General features: G+C 39.1%; 1 protein-coding gene across 1 annotated transcript; it reads right to left on the bottom strand.

Annotated features, from left to right (window-relative positions):
* Positions 1 to 3550: 3550 nt before the first annotated feature.
* LOC123868189 (armadillo repeat-containing protein 8-like) lies at positions 3551 to 18460 on the bottom strand. The gene is made up of 14 exons (XM_045910596.1): positions 18148 to 18460; positions 17849 to 18062; positions 15610 to 15816; positions 15021 to 15264; positions 14267 to 14401; positions 13833 to 13935; positions 12320 to 12535; positions 11860 to 11931; positions 10908 to 11043; positions 8279 to 8370; positions 7375 to 7554; positions 6902 to 7048; positions 6438 to 6607; positions 3551 to 5883 (listed from the first exon to the last, which is right to left on the bottom strand). Exons 1-14 carry the CDS (start codon positions 18169 to 18171, stop codon positions 5844 to 5846), a joined length of 1980 nt encoding a protein of 659 aa, XP_045766552.1. The 5' UTR covers positions 18172 to 18460; the 3' UTR covers positions 3551 to 5843.
* Positions 18461 to 18614: the final 154 nt, after the last annotated feature.

Genomic DNA, 18614 nt, shown 5'->3' with positions numbered 1-18614 from the left:
ATGGTGTTCCAACATGTTATGTGACCTACTTATCGACCTAGGTCTTAGATCCCTATCATTATCATTGACTAATGACTAAATGATCCCTGCGGCTCCGTCTGCATGGATTTAGGTTTTAGAAATCCCGTGGGAGCTTTGGGTTTTCCAGGATATAAAGTAGCCTATCCGTAGTAGACCTTCCCCGGGATGCAAGGTATCTCTGTACCCATAAAAACATTTAAACGGATGAGTCTTTAAAAATCCCGTGGGATCACCACGATTTAGGAATGCAATTCCTTACAGTATCAGGTTGAGGAGTTGGGTCCTCGAGTTCAACGATCGTCTTTACTTGGTAGGTCATATAAAATAACCGACAGTTTCTCAATCCCATCAGTATTAATGGACAGGTCCCCTGTAGCATCAGGAGTGAGGAACAAAAATAAAACAATAATTTCATTTTTATCTGTTTATTATTTAACAGAAAACTTAACTGATATAAATAAAATCATTTGACAGTTAGAATGAAGAACTAGGCGCGAGAAAAATACAATTAATACACATAGAAAATATATAAAGATTACATGATTGTAATAATTTTCTTTACATTCAATTAATTCAAGACGGCATATCTATGGCATTTATTCAGTAAAGGATTTCACATATTTTAATTTAATAGTCATTCGCACGAGATGAAATTCGCTCATGCCGCGTGCGCCGACTACGTCAACGTATTGCCAATAAGGTGACCAAGTGACCAATCAACATTGAGCTTAATGCTGCCCTGTGCTCAGCTAAGCTAACTTTCCGGTGCTATGTTATTTTACCCGACTACGGCAAAGGGAAGGGTTACGATTTTAGGAGTATATGTAGGTATGTATGCAGGTTTGTATTTATGTGTGTTCCCCCGTAACGCCTAAATTTCTGAGCCGATATTTTTTTATTCAGATACAATCTAGCCTGCAATCTCACCTGGTGGTAAGTGATGATGCACCTTAAGAAGTTTACTCGGACAAAGCGCCTTAACCTTGTAAAAAAACTATTCCGTAAAAAGCTGCAACACAAACTGCATATAACTACATTGTATTGCAATCACAACATCTTGTCATTTATACACTTTCAATAAACAGTTTACTTAAAGCTGAATTTCTATAAACTACTAAAAGATAGAATAATTGCCTCAAAAACATGGCAGGAATATGATACGTTACTAAAACTTCTATTTTTAAGTAAACAAACTCTGTTGAAGCTAACGTTTAACCGTTTTATGGTCACAGTACACATTGAACGCAGTTGGCGAGTGGAGGCCAACGTGTAAACGTGTTTACCAATCGCACCAAGATCCTGTTGATTTGACCTTGACCGCCCGTAGTAAGTATACGAGTATGTACCGACTCGTTCGCCGAATGAAATGGCTTATATGTTCTGGGCTCTTAAGAACTAAGAAGTCAACATTCGGATTGGCTTCAACTCCAGGAATCATATGACAACAGGTAAACCCGGAAAGTTACCACACCAAGGAACTATTAAACGCGAAGCACATTATTTCAACCAGACTGAACACCAATAATGAGTATTTTATTTTTATAATTACATTTAAATACTGAATTATTACGTATTTATTAACATTGAATTAAACAACTTACATGTGTATATTGGTTTTTAACGACTTTACCACACAAACGCATTCGCACGTGGTAGCGAAACCATTCAGAAGTAACTCTAGCGCGCTTCCCAACGCTTCCATACATACGTAATTTAGTTCTTGTTCCAACCAATCAAACTCAATAAAAATTTTTATTACACGTTCTAAACAAATATCTGTCTGGTTTTCCAAATTTCTGTGTCAAAAGAAAAAGAAAAATTCTAAAGCCTGTGTAACTCAAAAAATAATTAATTTAACGGAATTCTGGTAAACCACAGACACATATATTAGTTCCTAGATCGCATCTAAAAATATTAACTTTGATTGGTTACTCAAGAACCAAAACGTAGTTTGGACTTTGAAGCGCACTTTGAATAAACTCCTCTTAGTAGCGTAAAGGCATAATTGCGTACCTATCGCATATCAGCACGGTTAGTGTAAGATTTTACATCTCACCAACATTGATAGAATTCGAGCGCCGAAAAGCTTTAGCATTTCGAGTAAAATGGGCCCTAACCTTGTTTTGAACCTAAAATTCAGCCACACATCTAAAGCAAGCGTTTCAAGTCATAACCTTGCAAAATTGCGAAATCGATGGTGCAAATATTTTGACTTTAAACAAGGACCTTTATGGCCATTTTACTCTGACCATTGTGTGACGTTCGTTCTATCAACTATCTAGTGAGATTTAAAATCTTATACTAACCCTACAGGCGTGAATACATCAGTATACTAGAGTAAATGACAAATGAACTACTGAAAACGATATCTTTATATGAACGATACAAATAGTACGAAAATATTATAGGTTTCTGAACCTCGAGAGTAAGTTTTCAAGCAAAACGAATCCCTTGTATTGGCGTTGGCGACAATTCGTATAGTAAACCAAAAATTTTTAAAAAGTCCGCTAAGGTTGCCTGTCCAGTTAAACGGAGTAGAAACTATTTAGCAGACCAATCCGATAGCACAGAGATGACGTTATAAAATCTCAAAATTAAATTTAACAGAAGAAAAAATACTGCTATAAAAGCTGTTGAAACTGTACTGTGATTGCATCGTTTTAAACGAACTGTTTTGACTGAAGTTTGGCTGTTTTTGGGCTTGTTGACTTGAAAAGTTACACTAAGGCTGAGATCAATCAAGCGTGAATTACCTTTACTCCGACTTTACTTAAACGAGACAGAGTTATGTCAGGTACATAAATCTGTCTCGTTTTAACTTATTCTCAAGTCTGAGCAGAGTCAAAATACGCTCGATTGAGGTCCTGGTAATCCTTAATGAGAACAGGAGAACCGAAAATATTACAAACTGCAATTTATTTCACAATTGAAACTGAGATTCGTATGTCATAGTAATTGAAAATTATCTTATTTTTAATAAAGTTTAACACTGACTTATTAGGTTTTTAAACATACATTAGTGCTGATTATGAATAAAATTAAATTTTACAGTATTCACATCTTTTTCTTACCAATGTAATAAGAAAAGGACAGACAAACCTAATTTAATTTAGAAATGTTAAACCTCGTGACTTTAGGTTTAGGTTTTAAAATTTAGAGTCTTTGAATCTTAAATTCATTTTCCGTCCTTTTTTACCAGTATTAAAAAGAAAAAGATACAGATACTCCAAATTTAGTTTAGAGAAAGACAACAAAATCGACGCCAATGTGTATATGTGTAAGCATTCTTTAAAATTTAAATGATCAATGGCAAGATGCGTATCCTACTGTGAAAAAACTAAAAGAAAAAAATGTATTTTTTGGGAATAAAGTCTCATTTTCCAATCACCAAATAATATTCGACTGATAAGTAAAAGAGGATTTTTGTAGTTTTTGTGTCAATAATCCGTCAAAACCACTTTATTCGTCAGTTATAGTTTATTCCGCGATTGAAAAATCTACTCTAAAAATTAAAAAGAAAACAATCACATACTCATAAAACTACGTTCTATTTCTATACCCACAATTAAGGGTGGAAACATAAAACACGCATCATCGCCGGCCAATATACATCCACTGTTGGACATAAGAGCTTTTCCTCAACTTTTCGCATCCAATCTAGCCAGCCATTTTCCAGATTAGAGGTGAGTTATACTTGCAAACTGAATACCAGGCTTCAAAGTACACGTAAAAAAAAATATACTAGCCCCAGGGCTCAAAATACTTGTCAATTTTATCTGTATTTGTATGAGCTAGGAAACTTTGCATGGATTCGGGTCACGTTATCACGTTATGTTGTAAGATATTACATCTATTTTATTTCATACATGATTTATCAAAAGCTACATCACTTTCGTATCACTTTACATTCCTGTACCTCACCTTTTCAATTTCATTACAATACTTATTTTATATTGTCGATAAGCCAAAAATGCCGTAAAAATTAAGCTATACAGTAGTTTAACTACATTTTCCTAACGTCAAAATATTCTCAAGGTCACTTTAAAAAGTGCTTTGAAGTTTCAAGTTAGGGCCGACGCACATCTGTCGATGCGTAGCACAGAGCATTTTTCACTGCCGACCCATTATCGACATTGCTTACGTTGAAATAATATCGAAAATGAATTGACACAACTAGTCAGACTATCCCTTTTACTCTCGGGTAACTGAGTAGGCTCCTGCGGCAGAGGAACGGTGCGGGAGGGATGACAGTTGTCATAAATTGACGAATGTCTGAGCTCTCGTGTCACGTCATCACTCCCTCCCGCTCCGCTCTACTACCGCAGAAACCTACTTAGTTATTCGTTATGCCTGTAGTGTCAATCGATTTTCTATATTATTTCAATGTAGACGTCGATAATGGGTTGGCAGTGAGTAAATGATCTGCGCTGTGCGTCGCCGATTTGCGCTGACCCTTAAAGGATAAGAATCGACCGTCAAAAATCTTACTATATTTTTACAAACCATAGAAATTTTGCGTGTGTATACGATCTACATGAAACAGTGAAAATATGTTGTTATAGTATAAATTCGTTATCAACCATTCTAATTACACGGTTAACAAACGATTAGATTATAGTGCATACATTTTGAGAACGCGCTTGCCATATTTGTTTCAACTGTTATGTCAAAAGTCCGGCTTTAGTCCTTTTTTCCATTCATTCCATCGGCCTGTATGCGTCCATTGCTGGACAGGCCTTTCCAAGAGCGCGTTACCACCTTTCTCATCCACCCGCTCCCCACTACCTTCTTCAGGTCATCGGTCGAGCGGGCTGGAGGTCGTCCCACAATGCGCTTACCGGTACGCGTTCCCATTTGAGAACAGGTCTGGCCCATCGGCCGTAGGTTCAACGACAAACCTGCCCATTGCCACTTCAGCTTGCTAATCCTTTGAGCTATGTCGGTCGATATTGTTCTTCTGCGAATTTATTCGTTTCGTTAGTCCTTAATCTAAGGGTCAACCGTACTTGACATGACAGTTGATACAGAGCAAATATGGCGGATGCGTTCTGGAAATTTACGTATTATACAACGGTTGGACCAGCACCCAGCTGGATCCCCGGACGGTCCAAACAAAGATCTTCTTGTTGCACATAACCTGTTCCTGTATGTTGTGGCGTTCTGATACGCTTGCGCTCAAGGCGCGCTCTGATTAGTCAATCGTCGTACCAGATAAGTTGCAACCACTGAAATGTACATATACAAGTATGCTGGAAGAGGTGTGCCAAAATGACAGTTATTTTTCTGTGCCAATATGAAGCGTCCCACCGGGAATTAAAGTTGACACTTTGTGCCAAATGGTCTTCATGTTGACAGAAGTCTCCTCACATGACGCTCACTGCTGCTATTAGCGCCAAATTCGCGAAAATCAAGTAGATTCAAAAACAGGTCGGCAATCGCAGGTCCAGCGTACAAGTATTAGCAGAGGTCAGTGGTTGCAACACACCAAATCTTAGTAATGTACCTGCAGCTTTAGCGGTTCTGAGTATATTACGAGAAAAAAGAAAAACTAAAGAACTAGAATGAGCAAGAGTGAATGTGTGAACAGTGAATGACTGTCATCATCAACATGATAAAACTAAAATAAATAACTTCAATAACATTCCTCACTTGAGATAACAGCGAACTTAGCTATATACATTTGAATACTTAGCATCATTACGTAGAATTATTCATTAGATAACTGTTATGACTCGATAACTCACAGTCCCCGACTAAATTACAAGCGATGTATGAAAGCAGTCAGTTTTCATTACTTGTGTTGACTTTATACAAAGGTCGCCTTATGTGAAGTCGCTGAATTGCGCGAGGGCGGTTTTCACTCTGAAAAAAAGCCTACTTTAATATCATTAAAAAACGGTCAAGTGCGAGTCGGGCCCGCACACCAAGGGTTCTGTACCATTGTACAAGAAATAATACTTTCACTATCTTATGATGTTTTTTTGAACCACAAATTCACGGTTTCCCCTTAACTTGTGCTATAAGATATTGCCACCTGCCAAACATGATTCTAAGTCAACGGGAAGTATCCCAAAGGTCTTGTAAAACTTGACGGGTCTAGACAGACAGACAGACAAGGAAATGATCGTTATTTCTATAAGGTTTCTTTTTTTCTCTAGAACAGAACCCCAAAGATATCTAAGACAAGATCTTAAACCACACTACAAGGTATAGTTAAATTGAAGTCCCTTGTGCAAATTGAGCTAAGTTTTAGTCTTGCAAAATCGATTGCAAATATGTATATCAAAAAACCTAAACAAACAGACTGATAAGAAAGTGAGTTAATAAAAACATGTTAAAATACATTGAATCAAAATATACTTGTAGCTAAAGCGTCACAACTCTTCTACTCTTAGTTGGGACGCAATAATACTCACTTCTCGTGCAGGTGGTGCGCGTCGTGCCTCGCGCGTAGCAGCTTGAGCGCGCGCAGCACACCAAGGTCGGCGAGGCGCGCCTGCCTCGCGGCCGCGCCCGCCTCGCCGCGCCACACCAAGTTGCCCGCCACGAACAATGCCGCCTCTTGTAGCTTGCTTTCTGGATGCGCCTGTATGCAAACAAAAAACAGCTCAAGTGCGAGTCAGGCTCGCACACGAAGGGTGCAATACTGCAAGTTAATGACAACCGCGCCATCTATATGTGATTTAGTAATTTTTTTTTCTTATTTTAATAGCTATTATTGTTGAATGTTTTATATAACTTTGTAGTAAATAGATGTGGGCTACTTGCTCTTACAGTAATTATTATCTGCTGTTACTAGTCCATAACTACCAGTTTCAAAGTCTAATTTCTTTTAACAAGGTATTTATCGTTTATTGAAGCAGCCAAACAAAATAGCTACCAGATAATCAACGAGCTTCCTCAACACATCTTCATTGGCCATAATGAGATCCTTCGCCTTCTCCCCGTCGCCGATGTTGCCCAGGATGCACAGCGCTTGCTCCTTCACTTCCGCGGGGTACGAGCCTTCCAGCACAACTATCACTGCCTGAGGACAAATTTTATTATTCTCACCATAAGAATACTACTTTGGTAAGAATAGTACTTTGGTAAGAAACTCTAAAGTGACTCGCCTAAAATCACCTCTCAATCACTGTAAAATGGACTTAACGCTTACAGCTCGTTCACGCAGGCTGCGTAAGCGTAGACGTAACGCGTACCATGGCGTTGTAATGTATGGAACTGTGTGCGACATTGAGACGGTTCGTAAAGTAAGGTGAGGTTTACGGAAGGAGAATGTTTAGGTGAATTTTTGAATCAAAGCATCCAGGCCTTTTAACGAGACACCAATAATATAAACCTACTGTTAAATACCTGCATGACTTGTGAGGAGTACTCCGCCATGATAGCGTCAATGTGCTGCCTCGTGGAGAGCAGGTTCCGCAGCAAGCCCAGGGTCTTCATGATGACCCGCGTGTCGCCGTCGCCCAGCAGTCGGAACATCTGCTCCGTGCCCAGGCAACATAGGATGCGCTGCTTTACTTTTTGTTCCGCCTGCAATACATTTTAAACTAAAGGAACACCATAACCAGACTGATTATAATTTATACTAGCTGACGCCCGCGACTTCGTCCGCGTGGATTCAGGTTTTTCGAAATCCCGTGGGAACTCTTTGGTTTTCCGGGATAAAAAGTAGCCTATGTGCTAATCCAGGATATTATCTATCTCCATTCCGAATTTCAGCCAAATCCGTCCAGTAGTTTTTGTGTGAAGGAGTAACAAACATACACACACACACACGCACACGCACGCACGCACGCACGCACGAACGCACGCACGCACGCACGCACGCACGCAAGGACGCACGCACGCACGCACGCACGCACGCACGCACGCACGCACAAACGCACGCACGCACACGCACACACACACACACACACACACACACACACACACACACACACACACACACCCACACACACATACAAACTTTCGCCTTTATAATATTAGTGTGATTGTATTATCCACCAGAATGGCGAGTAGGTATAAATATTTTATCATCCACGTTAAGCCATACTTCCATACTATAAAAGAGAAACTGACTGATTGACTGACTGATCTATCAACCCATAGCTCAAACTACTGGACGGATCGGGCTGAAAGACATGCAGATAGCTAAATAGGACCCGAGCCTTAGGGGTGTAATCACTAGTGAAATAAGATTCCTAAGTTAAGAAGTAAGGTGAGAAAGAGAATGAAAATTATTAAAGTACATTACCTGAAAGGCCATGTTCATGAGAGCCCAAATTCCATTTAATCTTAAAGCTGCCTCGGGTCTTTTAGTTAGATTACATAGCATTTCTACGGCACCTGTTGACAGAGGGATTTCACTGTTTTTTATAATAAAGTAAAGTAAAATATTCTTTATTGTACACCAAGACATGTAAGACAAGAATGTATAAATAAAATAGATTTTCGTACAATAAGCGGCCTTATTGCTTAAATAGCGATCTCTTCCGAACTAACTAAAATCTGTAAAAATTATAATTTGCACTTTTATTGCATAGATCGTTACGATCAATTATAAGGATCAAATCTCTCCAAGAAACTTGATAAATTAAATGAAAGGAAAACCATGAAATCTGGACTTATAAATTCAATGAGTTAAGTTAAAGCTCTTTAACTCAAAGATCCATTTATTTACTTATGTTAGTAATTAGTAATTATATTATTGACGTCATTTATCCATTAAAATGACGAATTACTATTTCGACAAGACGATGGCAATTTGCACGTGTTTGTAATGCAGACTCCTTCCTTAGATCTTTGAGTTAAAGAGTTGACATGACTTATTGAATTTATAAGTCCAAGTTTATTTTTTCCTTTCATTTAATTTATTAAGTTTCTTACAGAGATTTGATCCTTATAATTGACCCTAACGATCTACGACATAAAAGTGCAGGTTGTAATTTCTTACAGATTTTAGTCGGTTCGATTCCCGAGTGTGGCAGGCGAATTTTCGAAAATCTTTGAATGCAGTTTTCTTTCTATTCAAAAATATAGGAATGTTTTCTTTGATTAAAATTTTCTATCTACAGTATTAAGAGTACTTTCTCTTCAGGTGGCATTACAAAATTCCACCCTGTATACTAATGACATCAATAATAAATGAAAATGAGAAGACAATAAAAACCAAGTTAACAATTATACATCTAAATTAAACATTAAAATATTGCTAATATCTATGGAAATTGACATTAATCTCGTTAAAACAATGGATTTTAAGCACTACAATTATTAAGTATGAAAAAGTCTGTAATTATGTAGCTCTAATGAAAGATTAAAAACATATTAAAGAATTAAATTTATTAGTGTACACTTAATTAACTAAATATGCAAATGGAATGCTCGACCAAAAGCCTTGTATCCGGGGCAGTTATGTTGTCTGTGGCTAGGATGTCAAATGTCACAGCTGTCATTAGTTAATAGTTGAAACTTACATACTTAACAAGAAAACTACAGTTTATATAAATTATTATACACATAAGAGAAATAAATAGCATAGGATTTATGATAGTGACATACTTAGAGCAAGATAAGTAAGTTGTTATAAAAAGCTTGCAAGGCACAAAATATATTGTGTAAAAGTAATACAAAGGTATAGATTAATGATAGGTTACTTATTTTTAACTGTTCTTTTGGACCTGGAGGAAAGACTGGCAGTGCCCTGAGTCAGAGGTTTAGAAGTCTGTGGTATGCCTTACACTCAACTCGATGACGTGAACCATCCGGGGCTATAATATGAATGCAGCCATCCCTTGTCACCAGCCAGCACTTGGCGATACCAAATCTCTGCCTTGCTTCCATAAATACGCCGTGTCAGCTCCTCGTTAAAAACTCTGATACAGTTATACCGCTGCCTTTAAATCCAGCTTTAGAGAACCAAACCCTATCCGGCAATGTTGCATCTGCAAACTTTACCACTATAGGGCGAGGTTTCTTATCGGAAGGACGTCCCAAGCGATGAGATGACTTGATGGAGGTAACAGATAACCCAGTCACACCAAGATGTTCCCCCACAACGTTACAAACCCGTGAAGTAACATCTTCCGACTTCTCCTCGCTAACTCCATGGACTAGTAGCATTTTGCGCCTTCTACGCATCTCCAGACGATCGACCTCTGTGCCAAGGAACTCCACCTGTCTCTGCAAAGTATTCATGGCAGAGAGCACGAAGGTTCTGAAACTGCTGAACTCTGCAGCCAGGGATGCGTTCGTGCTCGTTGTTGGTGCATTATCCAGGCCCTGCTGGAATTCGCTCATTTTCTGCTGAAACACTTGAGCCATCGCGTTCAGCGAGTCTTTGAGCGAATCCATGACTGGTGACACGTAGTGACCATGCAAAAGGGATAATTGTGAAGTGAGGATAAAGTGAGATTCACTGGGAAAACTGTCTGGTGGTCTGTTAACGTTTTCACACCTACTCACGTATCCCCATAATAATTATATGTAAACCATTGGGCATTAGAAATTGTGATCTATCATGATTACAATACAAGAATTTCAAAAGTGAATTTTTGAAAGTTAATTTGAGTAATGATAGACCCACTAAATTTTAGTGCCTTTTTCGCAAGGAACATTGTAAATTAAAGAACTTCAAAAAATATTGTACATTGACCTTTAGAATGAGATTTCGGCTTTGTAGAGCGTTGTCTCTGTCACTCATACCTATGTGGCGTTTTGTCGGTCTCAATGACAGAGACAACGCTTTACGAAACCACTATCTCTTTCTAAAGAATGATGTACAACATTTTCTGGCGGATACTGTAGGTATAAAGTAGTGCTCACCCCTGTACTCGAGAAAGTCTTCAAAAATTAGTGTAGTCACTACACAATACAAATCAAACCTTGGTCTAACATGGGCTCTTTGGCGGGCGAGAACTCCAGCAGCAGATTGCACAGTGTAGAAGACCCCACGGTTAGCAGCTCCGTACCGGGCGAGTCATTCAGTAGCTGCATAAGCGGCCTCCACACTGTGTGGTCCTGTACAACTTTTATCATACAAACATGTTCCATACAAAGATATGATATTTGAAACTATAGGTATACTGATCCACTGAAACAGCTCGTGAGGTAGGACGAGGTAAAAATCAAAGCTGAGCCCCGGAACCATTCCCCTCATGCCGTCTCAGTCAAACGGTATAGCTATAGACAGTAATCAAACTTCTTTAGGCACGACTTGTGAGTAATTCAGCTTCCCCGATTGTGTAAGAAAAACGTATTCGTAATCGCCAGCAAATTCTGCCCTTTGATTGGTTGATTCGCTGTTTACATTTTTTATAGCCAATCAAAGGTCAAAATTTTCTACCGATTACGATAACGATCTCCCTAAAACGGAAGTAGCGCGATCGTTACTTTGGACCCTGTTAAAAATGGCCACCAAACAGAACTGCTATTTCGAGGCCGCTAACTGTTATACCAAAAAAATGTACCAACAAATTTATGGCATATATTATAACATATATTTTTTTATATATTACGACTCATGTTTAATACTACTAAATTGTAACATGGCTTAGTTACTTTTCATATAATTGCAATATCAGCCAAAACGTCAAAGAATTTTTACGTCAATCGCACGTCAAAGTTACGATAGTAACTTTCAGAATAACTTTTCACAACAACAAGAACGAAATATGAAAACAGTTTCAAAAGCATATTATTAAAACATGGACTATAATAGTAGGAAAAGGCCATAAAAGTAGGAGCTGAGCTATATTTAAACATTTTATTATATCGCAGATGACGAGTAAAACGTATGTGCATACAATATGACACAATATTGGCAGTCATAAATACCTGAAACGTGGTCCGTAACTGCTGAACTGACCTTGACAGTGAATGCAGACATCGAACGGCCGCTAACCTCACCTACAACAATACTCCTGTGTTACTACATGCAAACGACCTACATAAAACAAACCGGTCAAGTGCAAATCGGACTCGCACATGAAGGGTTCCGTACCATCGTACAAGAAATAACAATTTTCAACATCTCTACAACACGTAAGTTAATGATGGATAGCGCCATCTATCATGTGATTTTATAAACATTATTTTGTTGTAACACTTTTTACTTATTTTCACAGTTTTAAGATTTTTTAAGAACCCTAAAAACGAAACGACACACTATAGGCAGAAACACATTTATCAAATTAAATCGCTGAGCAATATCTTCTATTCTATTCTATTCGCCTCTCTTTCAGTACCGATGGAGTGCGAGGGAGAATGCAATAGATAAAGTGATATTAAGGCTTACCGATGGTTCGGGATTGTTCATGCCGTTGACCACGTGCACCATGAGTCCGTGTGTTTCAATAATCCTCTTCCGGATGTCCTCATCATTAGCTCCGAGGGACGCGAAACACTTGAAGGCGCCTTGTTTGGCGGCCGCGGACGGACAGTTGACGATCTCTGCGAGCGAACTCATCAGGTGGTTGGATATTGCAGCTAGCCTTTGTAGAGAGGTGTCCACCTGGACACAGAAACGTGGTTAGTAATGTAATTAACAATTTTGCTTCCCTAACCTAAGTCGCCTCCACTTTACCCCTTATAACGACCTTCGCCTCTTTAATTTTACCCAGTAAAAAGTAGCGTATGTCGTCACTCTCCAGATCTTTAAAACCCATGCAAAAAATCACGTCAATTCATAGCTTTATTGCGACGTGATTGAAGAACAAACAAACACTTTCGCATTTATTATATTAGTATGATACTGTAGCGGTTGCCACATTCGCAAGAAGATGTCGCTTCTAAACTCAATCAATCAACAACGCTCGAAACACGTACCCCAGCCTGATAACTCACGACCTACGCCTAGATGGCAGCACGGGTAGCTTAATTGGCATACAAGGAGAAACACGCAACTTTCAATCGCATCGACAGAGCGTTTATCAAATTGGACTATATATAGAAGTTTCAACGTACTACCATCGGCCCAGCTGGCGCTTTCGAGCACAACACCGCTCGGTTGGGAAATTTCCCTATTGCTACGGTCGAGCACAGCCACACAGCTCCCGTACGTTGGTGACAACCGACGTGATCGAAGACGGATCGCACAATGCAACCGACTCAAGCGTGGTCACACACACCACCACAAGCAGCCGACGTGATCGAAGACGGATCACACATCACCGCAACCAACTCAGCGTGGTCACACACCACCGCAACAGCCGAGGTGATCAAAAGTGGACGCACACCGCACACTGACGCACGGCGCACACCAACGCGGTCAAGGGACGCATCGCGCACACACCGCAACACCCTTGGGATCGCACGGCGCAGCGCAGCAAGCGTCATCGCACATCAGGGCACAATGGGTCTGCACTCCACCAGCAGATGTCAGCATATAACGCCACTTCTCCGGATGGCTAAGCCAGGCGCCATTCCCCTTGGATGCACAACAACGTCACCTCTCCTCGATGCTTCACACCACGACGTCGTCTCAGAGGGGAGTGATGTAGCGGTTGCCACATTCGCAAGAAGATGTCGCTTCTAAACTCAATCAATCAACAACGCTCGAAACACGTACCCCAGCCTGATAACTCACGACCTACGCCTAGATGGCAGCACGGGTAGCTTAATTGGCATACAAGGAGAAACACGCAACTTTCAATCGCATCGACAGAGCGTTTATCAAATTGGACTATATATAGAAGTTTCAACGTACTACCATCGGCCCAGCTGGCGCTACCGAGCACAACACCGCTCGGTTGGGAAATTTCCCTATTGCTACGGTCGAGCACACAGCACAGCTCCCGTACAATACTAACCTCTGCTAAGTATGCTAGTGTTTCGGCTGCTGTCGCTCTAATGTCTTCAGGCATTTCCTTAGTACAAAGCCTGGCCAGGCAAGGCAGCGCTCCGAAAACAACTCTGAAACAAAAACATTTTCATAACAAGAGTTAATTTGTCTGTTTTTATTTTGATTTTGGCGTGACCAGTAGTGCGCCATTTTTCTTTTTTTCTAAAATAGTGGCCACAAGGTTTTATGCGTGGCCACTATTTTGAAAAAATAAAAAAATGGCAAAGTACTTGGTAGGCCAAACTCCATAATGAAATATTCAAACCCCTTTGCCCTACCAACTCCTATTGATCTTTAAAATCGCATCTCAGCTCTGTGACCTGATGGTTTCCTATCTAGATGTCTCTATCGATCAATTGCATGAAGTATTTCTATGGGCTGCACTAGTGGCATAGTCCTCACCTGTTGTCATCGGAGGCCAAGGCACCCGCTCTGTGTATGAAGGTGAGGCAACGCGCGGCACCCATCGCTACAGGCAATGGTTTATCTCGCGATACGAGTGTTGTAAGTAGCTCTGGTATTGTTTTCTCACAGTGCCTAAAAAAGTACTACCATTAAAATAACCATGTATAAGTCATTAAAATTTTGGAAAATTTTGCATCTATAAAAGGGTAAATTCAATGTTTTTGGTCAAGGTGCTTAGCTATGAATAAAAATTGGCATCATGATGAACTAAGTTACCATTGACTGTACAGTTATGATGAGCATGTAATAGAGTAAAGCAGTGTGCTTGCTTTATACCTTTCATGGTCATTATCTTATATAATTTTAAAATAACAGCAAAACCAATGAAAATAATCACATTTTTACATAATAAAGATATGCCATCACTCATCATCATCGTAAACATCGCCAGCACTACTGAGCACGAGTCTCCTGTCAGAATGAGATATATGTCATACTAGCTGATGCCCGCAACTTCATTTGTGTAGATATAAGTTTTTTTTAAATCCTGTGGGAACTCGATTTTCCAGGATAAAAAGTAGCCTATGTGTTAACCCAGGGTATAATCTATCTGGATTCCAAATTTCGGTCAAATCCATCCTGTAGTTTTCACGTGAAAGACTAATCACACATACACACAAACCTTCGCCTTTATAATATTAGTGTGAAGTGTGACAATAATTTTACTAGGGAATGAATAGTTAAGTAATACCTGGTATTGAGAGCAACTTGAGACACATTGGCGTTCTCGAAGCACATAGCGGCGAGCAGGTCCAACGCAGGTAGCGCCCTCGCCAGCGGCGGCGCGGAGAAGCCCCGGGTGGCCAGCAGCGCGGCGATGGCTGCGCAGGCGCCGGCCGCGCACAGCGCCTCCTGCTCTACCGGCCCGCCGCACCAGATCGACAGAATACGGACTACGCAGGCGCGCGCTGTGGGCGACCCTTCTCGGGCTATTTCTGCAAATATACCTTCATAGTACAATTTGCTGGTCTGCGAGAACAAAAGAGCATTAAACCAAGTAAGCACAACTATCAGAAATCGCTGGAATTTTCGCAAATGTCATGCAAACCTTCGCAAAAAAGAGACAAAGTCATTATTCGTTTGAGACAAAATATGTTTCTGTGTATTGACAACACGTGTTTGCGATCGACCAAGTAAACGTAAAATAAATAATGAAGAATATCTCTTAAACAAACTACATTGATACCTAATACAGATACTACTGTATCTGTATATAACACTCACAATATTATGAAATAAAAAATACAAATTACAGTAACAGTCATGTATTCTCAACTTACGTGTCAACCTGGTCAGGAGTCTCATATCCGCTGGTAGCGCAGCAATAGGTGCAGGGGGGTGTTGGAAGATGCTCCGTAAGGCACACAGGCACGCCTCTGCCAGCCGTGTCCCCGTCGGCACCACCTTGAGCAACTCTACTAGCACTATTGTTGTACCATGTTCCACTAATGAGGCTACGTTTTCTGGAGTGCCTTTTGCTAAGGATCCTGTGTAATAAAATTGATTATTTGAGCTGGCAAACAGAAGCAGTCTAGTCCTCTTTTAACTCTGACACATTTATTTTTAATCATGGTGTCTTTACTTGACAATGCATAATAAATTGATTGCAATTGTTAAGAAGGGTTGACCCAAGTTAGTAACTGACTGAGTGACGACTTTGGAGATCCAAATTCAGCTTTTTCTTTCCTCCATGCTTTAGAGAGCATGTTAAGCTATTAGTTCAGGTAATTATCATTGACATGAAACATCTGATTATAACTGTAAAACCTAAGTCTTGTTCTCTTAATCAAATTGTATGCAGAAGGAGCAGGGAACACACTGCATCATAAATCATAGCTTTAGTTTAAAGTTTAAATAAATAATTATCGTCATTACATAGACTTATTTATGTTAAATTTAATATTTCACAATCAAAAACTTATCCTTATCCTTATAATATTGTACCGGCTCTACACTCACACGTGAAGTCGCGCCGTTATTTGACGCCGTGAATGCATGCCGCGATCCATGCGTGAACTGTGTACCTCCACACTCTCAAGTTTTGTTCGTGACGTTGACGATGCGTCCACGTTCGCGCCGCAAACCCTTTGTCGCGGAACAAAAACCGACACTGATCGGGGAAAGGCGCGAAGCGTGAACGCGAAGGCGTGAACAACATCTACACTCGTGATTCGAAGTTGTCGCGGGCTTTTGTGGCCATTCGCGCCGTGAGTGTAGAGCCCACTTTAGAGTGATGGGAAAGTTTGGATATATGTTACTACTTGATGACTGATGACACAATGGCTGAACTAGTTTAGCTAAAATTTGCAATGGAAATAGCTTATTCCCTGAATCAATACATATTACATAGGCTACTTTTTATCCTGAAAAATCAAAGAGTTTTCATTGGAATTTTAAAAACTTATATGCACATGGATGAAGTCACAGGCATCATCTAGTTTTTTTAAATAAAAGACTGACTTTGAATACTAGCTTTGCTTTGGCTCTATGAGATTTAGGTCAACATAAATATCAGGTTTATTAACTGATTTTGATCAAAGTTGGATAGGTGGTAATAAATAACCTTTGAAAAGATTAAATTAAATGAAAAATGAAAATTCTCTCAATTGATAGTGGTTTTAGAATATAAATACTTAAATAGAAAAATCATTTTTCTATTTAAATTTTACATATGTAATATGCTATACATGACAATGGTAGAACCAAAGTGATCCATGCAACATTATTTGATATTATATTTATTGACTTGATGTGATTATTTTATTTGCTATAATATTATTTATTTGTTGACTTACTATTGGTAATAATTATAATTTGAAATGTGATATATTTAATGTAGTTTAATGAATTCAAAGAATAGTTTAAAAATAAGAATGACTTTGTAAATTAAATATGAATAAATATTGCATGCCTGATTATGTAAGGTGAAACATTTCTGCTGGACAATATGTACTTAATAAACTCTGTCAAAAAATGTTTCTGCAAATAAAAATCTTGAATCTTAAAAAAAAAACATTTTTAACTTTTTGACAAAAAAGGGGATTAATATGTTTGGAGTTTGGACATTTTGTTAATCACATTTAAATAATTCTAAAATAATTTGGGATTTCTTAAAGAAAATAATACTAAATGACACTTGCATCAGTATGGCATGGAAGAATTATGCTACTTTTTCCCCTTTGTGTTAAAATGTTCCTTGATTTTACCACTTTTAGTTTTATCACTGCCACATGTAGAATATCAGTCATAATATACATTTATAATGATCAGTGAACTACTTAATGTTACAATGAAAGCTGATTTGTTACACGCTAAAATAGAGTACTGTCTAACAATGTAAACTTTATGTTTATGTACATGTTTGTTTCAAGAATAATATTGTGTTCTTTACCAATACCTAATAGCTATGAATAGCGTGACATTGATAGCAAAGGGCAACAACTTGTCAATAATGTTTGCCAAACATTTTGTATGTAAGGCTAAGGTGAAGGTGTTAAAGGAGCGAAGCAGCAGACTCACCGATCGTAATGGTTGCTTCAAGCCTTATGTTTGGATCCAGCCCATCATCAGTCATTAACTGCAACAGTCTTGGTACTATTCCCTGTTGTATCACAGAACTCTTTTGCCGATTGCTGCCGATCACAGAATTCTTCAGTGTCACCAGAGCCTCCATCACCTTCTCAGGGTTCGAGGAGTACAGCTCGTCGATGTACGAACGCGAACTCTCAATATCCTTTCGGCAAAACTTTATAGGTTATAAGGTCCATACAAAATTGGAAATTTTTAGGAGAACAAAGGGCAAATACATTTTCTCTTACCATAAACACTGTTAGCTGCTGCATCCTTTGTGATATCTACGCAGCACTGTTGATAAAAATATAACAGCACTGAAATCACAAATTATTTTCTAAATTATTCTGAATCTGAAACTGATTGGCGAATACGCTGTCGCTGTCAAACTTTGACAGTTGACAAAATTTTAATTCTGCCACAGCTAAAAATTAATTTCATGTTGCTCATACACGGTGCATTTATTGTGTTGTGGTCGCTTATATATAAAACCAGTGCCTCAACTTGATCATATTTCAGCCCCTAAGGGCGCATTCCCACTCTATCGTCTATTGTGACGATAAAATATTATAATACAGCATCCTGGCACACATGGCTTATAATATTTGAATGGAGGTGATGGATGTTGCGATGTTGTTCACACAATACAGGACGGCAGGACGGCACGACTCTGCGACTGAAGTTTATTGGTGTGTAAGAACCATTATGATTCTCC

This window comes from Maniola jurtina, chromosome 9 (genome assembly GCF_905333055.1).
Source record: "Maniola jurtina chromosome 9, ilManJurt1.1, whole genome shotgun sequence".
NCBI lineage: Eukaryota > Metazoa > Arthropoda > Insecta > Lepidoptera > Nymphalidae > Maniola > Maniola jurtina.
This window is presented reverse-complemented; position numbering and strand designations above follow the sequence as displayed.